At 38.4% G+C, this 9,136-nt stretch overlaps 1 protein-coding gene across 1 annotated transcript; it reads left to right on the top strand.

The window, feature by feature from the left end:
• Nucleotides 1–227: 227 nt before the first annotated feature.
• On the top strand, nt 228–8,619 carry LOC125476593 (LRR receptor-like serine/threonine-protein kinase GHR1). Its single transcript, XM_048582865.1, has 6 exons — nt 228–604; nt 1,512–1,608; nt 3,529–3,796; nt 4,151–5,105; nt 5,676–7,250; nt 7,763–8,619. Exons 4-6 carry the CDS (start codon nt 4,163–4,165, stop codon nt 8,350–8,352), a joined length of 3,108 nt encoding a protein of 1,035 aa, XP_048438822.1. The 5' UTR covers nt 228–604; nt 1,512–1,608; nt 3,529–3,796; nt 4,151–4,162; the 3' UTR covers nt 8,353–8,619.
• The last annotated feature ends 517 nt before the right edge of the window (nt 8,620–9,136 follow it).

Here is a 9,136-nt window from a genome sequence, read left to right as displayed (position 1 = left end):
GCCTTGAAGAAATCTGGACACCGTCTTCTCAAACGACTCCATATTTTCCGTGAATTGTATGGTCTCGTCCAAGTTCCAGCGCGGCGTCGCGAGGACTTTTCGGGCCAGCTGAAGGCTGTTCTGTAGAACTTCGGAGAAGGCGATTTATTGGATTATGGGGCGGAGTTCCTCGATTGAGGAGATGAGTTGTAGGCGGTTCCTCTTCTGTGGCATTTATTTTGTGTTGCATGTTTACTCTGATAGGTAAAGCCGGCTAGAGTTGAAGTTCGTTGTGGACACGTGTCAAGATCTGATTAAGTCACAGAGAGGCCTTAGGTAAAATTGGGTGTAGAAGATTTTGAAGTCATAATAATAACAAGGATAGCATCGAGTGAGTGAGTCCACCTACTCCTCCGCTCTCTGGCAAATAATTTCCTCCTACTCCTTTGACTATGGAGAAGAAGAGTTTCTTGGAGAGAGAAGGGAGAGTGCAGCTTCTGGTTTTGCTCTTTTGCTTCCAAATTTCCAATGCTTATGATTTAGGCAGCAGCACAGGTCCATTCTGAGTTTCCCATTTCACGGCGAAGCTTGGAAGGAGCTTCATTTCGTTCACTCTCCCTTTTCGGTTTGTTTCTTCTTCGTCTTCTTCTTAAGACCGCATTTAGTCATAAGATAGTTTATATAAGCCTTTTCTTTGCTCTCTCTCTCTCTCTCTCTCTCTCTTTTCCCTTCTTTTTCCACTTAGTTCTAATTGTTTATGTGCAAATGGGTTGTATGTATTAATGAGTGGTGGGATTTGGGAAAAATGCGCCATATTTAGGGTTTAGCTGTGGTGTTGTTTACAGCAGAAGTTGTAATTCGTTGTCCATGTGGTCAAAAATTTGACAGAGGGAAAGAGACAGAAGGAAAGAGGCAGAGGGGTAGCCTTCAAAGCCCTCATTGCCTGCTATCCCACATTCAACATCGAAGAAGTAGACTGTTGGATGGGTGTGGATTTTCGCGTGAGAATCGTGGATTGTTGTGGTTATTCATTGTTGCCATAGTCAACAAATACGATCTGCTTTTTAAACTGAACAGAGCGAAATTGGAATTTCCTTTTTGGTAGATTTGTGGCATTTAACCTAGTTCATGGTTTTGAATTATAATTCGTTTCGAGTAAAGCTGACATCTTTGCTGCTCTAGTTTTTACTTGCCATATGTATCCCACCATCCAACTCTGGTTTTTGTTTGTAGAAAGAGTGGGTCAAAGTGGATATCCAACTCTGTTATATATCCCAGCATCCAACTCTGGTCTTGCTAAGTTGTATGATATATTGGTTTTACCTTTTTCGCCAAGCTTTGTATTTTCTCTGTTTCCCCAATCCTTCAAGCAACAAAAATATTACATAGTTTTCCAATATCATTAAAACGCGTCTCACACTATTTTATGTGCTATTATGCCAAGGTACACATGATAGTGGATTCGTGACGAAGAGTCAAAGACATTTCACAGATGTGTGTATCTCATAGAAATTTCATTACCTATTTTGCAGGAAAACATAAATTCTACATCGGAGAAAGAGAAGATACAGGCCTTGGTCAATATGGGGTACACAATGGAGGAGGCCTCAATAGCAATTGAAAGATGTGGTATAACTTTTGTTTTATATATATATATGCATAATGTTGATTTTAGGTTGCTTTTAGCATTTTCCCGTCCACATCTCCAGTTAATTACCTTTGCTTTGGTTCTTTTTGCATGATTATGTTGAAATCCTGGAAAATGCTATATATTTAGTTTTGGTATAACTTTAGATTCCAGAAAAAGAGATAAAAGTACACTCATTTAATGTCTAACATCTCACCTTCAATGTTGAAAAATTTATTGCTTCCTTTGTGGGTAGCTGGGGTCACAGTCATGTGCCCACAAATGCATGTTCACATCTCCAGTTAGTTACTTTTGCTTTGATTTGGATGATTAAGTTGATAACCTGTAAAATGCTGTTTATTTACTTTTGGTATAATTTTAGCACCGAACCAAATGCATATTCAGGAGGGTTTCTGGGATAATTTTGATTAGAATGTCTTTCATATATGATTGGGGGCCAAAGAAACATCATTCCTAGGTAAATGAAATTTTTATGAGACACACACATGTTAAATGTCTTTGACTCTGTCATTAATCCACTATCACGTGTACATTGGCACATTAGCACATAAAATAGTGTGAGACGCGTTTTAATGATATTGGAAAACTGTGTAATATTTTTTTTTTATATTTGAAACACTGAAAATACAAAGCTTGGCCAAAAAAGGGAAAAACCAATATAACATACAACTTATTAGCAAGGCCAATAAACTACCTCGGTATCAGAACAGCTACCCAAGTCCGAAAATACAAAGTTTGATGAGTACAATTCAACCCTCTTTGCTCAAAATAGGGCTAACTTAAATATCCTTTACTATAAAATGCCAATTGTCATGGCATTTGTGTTTGTTTTCGGTTAAATTTTATAATAGACATAAAACATGTTTCTTTCTATATGTCAAGAGTGCCAAATCTGTCTTTCGCTTTGGATATGGGGTTCTTGGTGTGTCGAGAGGTTCTTGGGTTGGGTTTAAGGTGAACTCCATTTTCCTTTGCCACTATATCTGAGGTGTTTGCTTTTATTTGTCTAATATTAGACATAGTATATTTTGTTTTAGAAGTTAGAACTTATTGCTAGCAGTTTAATCTGAGAATCAAGTTCATATTCATCTTAAAAACATATTACATTGTTTAACTTTCAGGTTATATTAGATTTCACTTTGTTGTTAAAGAAAGAAAATCTTCAGTTCAATCATGGAGCAAGAAAAGTGATTATGTTAGATGTCTATACAATGACACAAGGAAACTTATTGATTCCATATGTAATATGCATAAACCAATCAAATTGTGAAACTACGTCGAGTCTTTTTAGTATGTAGGTTTATGTAAATTCCCATGTTCTGTTATTTTTCCCATTTGTTGTTATTAGCAATTTCTTTATCATGTTAGTTTGATAGTGTTTGGCTACCCAGAAAATTTTGGAATTTAAAATATCATGGGATTGGGGTTTTAAGAAACACCCAAGTTCTGTAATTTAGCCTTGTTGTTCTTATTAGGATTTTCTTTGTTCATTTTGGTTGGAGCTTCATATAGTGTTTGGCTGCTACGAAATTTGGAATACAAAATATAGTGGTTTTAAGAAAACACAAGTTTTGTAGTTTTACCCTGCTGAGTTTATGGTCTTCAAATTAAACAATGCTTAATCCAATTCGAGTTGTTCACCCTAGTGCGAAGATTTTATATCATTTCATAGAAAGATGCCCTTGACAACTGATGTATTGGGTTCTATTTCTTTTGTATGTAAATAGGTCTATCTACCAAATCTTTCGTATGTAAATAGTATGTCTGTACACATCAAGTATTATCTTTAGTAAATAAATAGTACTATATACTAAGTTTTCTTATGGTTTTCAATCCCGCAGCATCTCGCGGGCATCCCTTGCTAGTTTGCTCTTATTCCTCTGAATTTCTCACTCTCACAGATGTCTATGAAGAAGAAGAGTTCTTGGAGAGAGAGAGAATGGAGAGTGCAGCTTCTGGTTTCGCTCTTTTGCTTCCAAATTTCCAATGCTTATGATTTAGACAGCAGCACAGATCCATTCTGAATTTCCCATTTCACGACGAAGCTTGGAAGGAGCTGGAGTTGGAGCTTCATTTCATTCACTCTCCCTTTTTGGTTTGTTTCTTCTTCTTCTTCTTCTCACTTAGTGCTGCCTGCTAAGTGCTTGGAGTTGGCATTACCAAGGAAAAGTATTACATTATTCTCTTGCTTTTTTATTTCGCATGTGACTGTCACTGATTGACTGTTGAGTACAAATTTTGTGTTTTGTTGTATTTTGAACATACATTGATGACTTGATGTGTTTTGGATTTGTGACAAACAAACAATGGCATTGGCATTGGCTTCATTCTTTGATTATATATCATGGCCATGGGTACCCTTTGTGGTTGTGGAATCATTCATTCATTCATTTTCAATATTTACTTTACTCTCATTTCATTCATTCCTAGAAAATTAACTAGCAGGATGGGTTCTTTGTTTTGAAACATCTTCCTTTGTTTCCTGCTAACTCAATTACATTATCACTCTTTCTTTCCCTCAAGTTTGGCTGCTGGATGCTGGCTGCTCAAGGAGTAATGCAGACAATCTGTTTGAGTTCGATGCTATTGTTGTTGGTACTAGCAGTAACTTCATCGGGAGGAGGAGGACAGTCAGATTTGGGAGCACTCTTAGACCTCCGGAAAGGCATTCACAAGGACCCTTCGGGGAAACTTCTTGTTTCGTGGGATTCTAACTCCTTGGACTCTGATGGATGCCCCTTGAATTGGTTTGGGGTAACATGTAGTAATGGTCGCGTCATCTCAATTGCTATCAATGATGTTGGTTTGGTCGGTGACTTCAGTTTTTCAGCCATTACTGGCCTTACAATGCTTCAAAACTTGTCGCTTTCAAACAACCAGCTCACAGGGACCATCTCAAAGGTTGCTTTATTTCAGTCTCTTGAATACTTGGATCTCTCAAGCAATTTGTTTCATGGGCTATTACCCTCCGATTTGGTCAACTTAAAGGGTCTAGTGCTTTTGAATCTTTCTTCGAACCAATTTGAAGGCATTTTGCCCTCTAGTTTTGGCAAACTTGAACAGTTGAAGTTTATTGATTTTCGAGCTAATGGCTTTTCTGGAGACATTATGAATTTTCTATCCAAAATGGGTAGCGTGGTCCATCTTGATGTAAGCAGCAATCTGTTATCTGGTTCATTAGATTTGGGACTTGGTAACTCCTCTTTTGTTTCTTCTATTCAGTACTTGAACGTTAGCCACAATTACTTGGTTGGAGAGCTTTTTCCTCACGATGGAATGCCATATTTTGATAGTTTGGAGGTGTTTGATGCTAGTTATAATCAGTTAGTGGGTCCTATACCTTCCTTCAATTTTGTTGTCTCTCTACGAGTACTTCGGCTTGGAAACAACCAGCTATCAGGTTCTCTACCGGAAGCTCTATTGCAAGAGAGCTCAATGCTCTTGTCAGAACTGGATCTTAGTCATAACAAACTTGAAGGTATACTGCGTTTTCAACAGTTTTTTACACATGTTAGCTGTTGCTAAGAGATTTTACATACATATTTGTCCTTTTGTATTTCAAATTGAAAGTTTCGTTAGACTTTCTTTTTTCGTACTTGTAGATTGAAAATAAACAAGTAAAATCACTTACGATGCAATGAAAGAAAGGCTTTGATTTAGTTATTTATTCTTCCACTATAAGCTTGAGTAAACTTTCTCACACTTATTAGAAAGTCCATTGCTTTAGGAAATTAATCTTTAATGTCTTGTCACTAAGAGAAATCAGACGGCTATGTTGTCATGGTTGCATTAGCATCTTCGCATGAAACTATGTTGATGTAGATGGAATCATGGGTGGAGAAGCATATTAATTTTAGAAAGCAACTTTAGGGTAAAGGCTCGATTATTTCAGTACGAGGAAATCTTCTTTTGCGTGATTTCATGTTTATTGGTTGAAGTAGCCAGTTTTTAAAAGTGATTATATCATCTTGAATTTTTAATTACATTTGTTTACTGTTTTTCCCTCCCTTTCCTTCATACATGATCACACTGATTACCTTCATGGCAGGTCCGGTAGGAAGCATCACCTCTGCAACTCTGAAGAAGTTTAATATTTCTTCAAACAAACTGTCAGGCTCCTTACCTGCCATGGTTGGGCATTGTTCTGTCATAGATCTGAGTAATAATATGCTCACAGGTAACTTGTCCCGAATCCGAGGTTGGGGAAATTACATTGAAGTTATCGAGCTAAGTTCCAATTCATTGACAGGAAGTCTGCCTAATGAAACGTCTCAATTTTTTAGGCTAACTTCATTTAAGATATCCAAGAACTCATTAGAAGGCATTCTTCCGACAGTATTGGGAACATACCCAGAATTAAATGTGATTGATCTTAGCCTCAACCACCTACAAGGCTTACTTCTTCCAAGCCTCTTCTCTTCAACAAAATTGACTGATCTTAACTTATCGGGCAACAATCTGTCTGGGTCAATACCCATCCAGGACATATCAAGTGATTCTTCAAGTGGTTCGGCTCAAAATTTGAGCCTGGTGTCTATAGATCTGTCAAACAACTCATTGGCTGGTCATTTGCCCCCAGAGATCAGTAAGTTCTGTAACTTAATGTATCTCGATCTATCTATTAACAACTTTGAAGGTAGCATTCCTGAGGACCTTCCAGATGTCCTGAAAGAGTTCAATGTTTCTTTCAATCATCTTTCTGGCGTCATACCTGAAAACTTGCGGCAGTTCCCTGATTCCGCATTTTATCCAGGGAACTCATTGCTGATTTTTCCTCGTTCTGCATCTTCACCGAAGGATGTCCCAAACATGACTTTTAGGGAACACAGGCCCCTTATGAAAGCAGCTATTAGGATCTCCCTCATTGCAGGTTTGGTTGGTGGAGCTGCTGTTTTAGTTCTTTTATGCCTTATGATCCATTACAGGTCCCACTGGCAGAGATGTAGAAGGGGCAGTTCAAAAGCAAGTTCTGGAAAGAAAGATGCTGTGCAAGGAGGTTCTGCCCTTTCTCATCGTCATCGATCAGCACCAGACAAAAACGTAGACTGCTCAAAATCTTCTTGTGATCTCCTTCCAAAGCTTTCACCATCAACCCAAATGGGGTCTGCTCATGATGCCCGTGACACTTTGTCAGTTGTAAAGAATCCTAAGAATTTGGGTCATCCTGAATCACAAGAAAGGGGTGAAGGGACATCTTCTCCTATGTCTCTCTTATCATCGTCGAATCCATCACCCTCTAAAAAGCAACAGCCACCAGAGAGTCCTGCTGTGCTCACGGCTTATTCTCCAGATAAATTGGCTGGATATTTGCATCTGTTTGATGGCTCCTTGGCCTTCACAGCAGAAGAACTTTCCTGTGCTCCAGCAGAAGCTATTGGAAGGAGTTGTCATGGGACAATGTACAAAGCAATGCTCGACTCCGGTCATGTATTGGCTGTCAAATGGCTACGGGAGGGAATAGCAAAAGGAAGGAAAGAATTTGCAAGAGAAGTGAAGAAACTAGGAAACATCAGGCACCCGAATCTTGTTTCTCTGCTGGGTTATTACTGGGGCCCTAAAGAACATGAGAAACTGATTATATCAACTTATATCAATGCACAATCGTTGGCATTCCATCTCCATGGTAAGATTCCGCTCTTTGTGCTTTATTGTACGATTGCAAATAAGCATCTCAAATATACTTGTACCATCTGTTAGAAAATATTAAATATGCGCCACTGGGTCTATCCATACGTACTAAAACACTGAAAATTGTCCATAGAGAGAAGATTAGATCTTAGCCTACCTAGATTTTATTTGGCTGACATTGGTGACTTTTACACTTTGATATTTTACTTAGGTTTATAAACTGTTAGATTAGAGTTCCCTTGAACGAAAGCAAAACTGTAGTGCACACTGAAAATTGTCAAGAGAGAAGAGTGTATCTTAGCGTACTTAGATTTTATTTGGCTGACATTGGTGACTTTTACGCTTTGATATTTTACTTTGGTTTATAAACTGTTAGGTTAGTTCCCTTCAATGAAAGCAAAACTGGAGTGCCACTGATGTTCGTTTATTATTTTGTCCGTTTTCGAATTTGTTTCTCTTTTTATCCCTGAATCTGACATTGGTTGCTGAATCTTTCTGACTCTACAGAGGCAGAGCGAACAAAACTCTCTCCTCTGTCACTTGAGGAACGGCTTAGGATTTCTGTAGATGTTGCCCGATGTCTGAACTTCCTGCATAATGAGAAGGCAATTCCCCATGGCAACCTCAAATCCACGAATATTTTATTAGAAACTCCTAGTCTGAATGCACTCCTTACAGATTATAGTCTCCACCGAATTTTGACTCCCGCTGGGACTACTGAGCAAGTCTTGAATGCAGGTGCTCTTGGCTATCGCCCCCCTGAATTTGCTAGCTCAAGTAAGCCCTGCCCATCGTTGAAAAGTGATGTCTATGCATTTGGGGTGATCTTGTTGGAGCTCCTGACTGGAAAGAGTTCTGGGGAGATTGTCTCTGGGATACCGGGTGTGGTTGATCTGACAGACTGGGTGAGACTGTTGGCAGAAGAAAACCGTTGTTTTGAATGCCTTGACAGACTGATTCTGGAAAGGCTGAGCGTAAAGAACTCCCCAACAGTTCTTGATGGTATGCTACAGGTAGCTCTAAGATGTATTCATCCAGCATCCGAAAGACCCGACATTAAAACTGTGTTCGAAGACATTTCAAGAATAGTGAACTAATGGGGCGCTCCGGCTGGATAAATGCTCTTAACTGTAGAGTTCTTGATACTAACACCGTATGTCGATTATTTCTTTCTTTATTTTCTAATTGTTTTTGTCAAAATGGTCCTGTAATTGACAATGCCTAGTTACAGTTTATAGAGAAATAAGTTCCTTATTGATGTGTTATGAATAAATTTCACAAAACCTACTCTTGGGTGTAACCGATGATTTATTCCCCGCTCTCTCTCACATTGATTCCAATATGTTTCAAGTACATTATATCCATATTCAGTATTGCCATAAATTTGGGGTGCGTAAGTAAAAAATTTCAAAGATCGATTCCAGTACGAGAATCATATCCCAGAGTAGGACGGAAATATGTAGTTCATATGAACATTTTGTTGAACTACCAGATGCTACAACACCACGTGACATGCCGACATTTAAATAATCATGACAAGCAATCCGAATACCGGTTACATGTCTTATGTTTTCAATGCCACGAAATCAGCAGGTCCCCGATCAAATTTCTGATATGTAATTCATATGGTAAGCTAAACCTGTTTGATTTAGTCGAAAATCATAGTTTGTTCTCGCACTCTTTAATACCAGGCACAGCACATTTGAAATGAATCACCTATATCCAGAATATATCACACAAGCGACTCAGAAGAACAATACATAAAAATAAAAACACAATTCCGCATCATATTTGTTTCAGTTTATAGCAGGGAGAACAACGAAACTCATCTGAAATCAACCACCTTTTTAACAGGTTTTGTGTGTTGGATAGTAGCAGTAT

This window comes from the organism of the source record quoted next, unplaced genomic scaffold, assembly GCF_019419815.1.
Source record: "Pyrus x bretschneideri cultivar Hongxiangsu unplaced genomic scaffold, Pyrus_bretschneideri_v1 Contig199, whole genome shotgun sequence".
NCBI lineage: Eukaryota > Viridiplantae > Streptophyta > Magnoliopsida > Rosales > Rosaceae > Pyrus > Pyrus x bretschneideri.
This window is presented reverse-complemented; position numbering and strand designations above follow the sequence as displayed.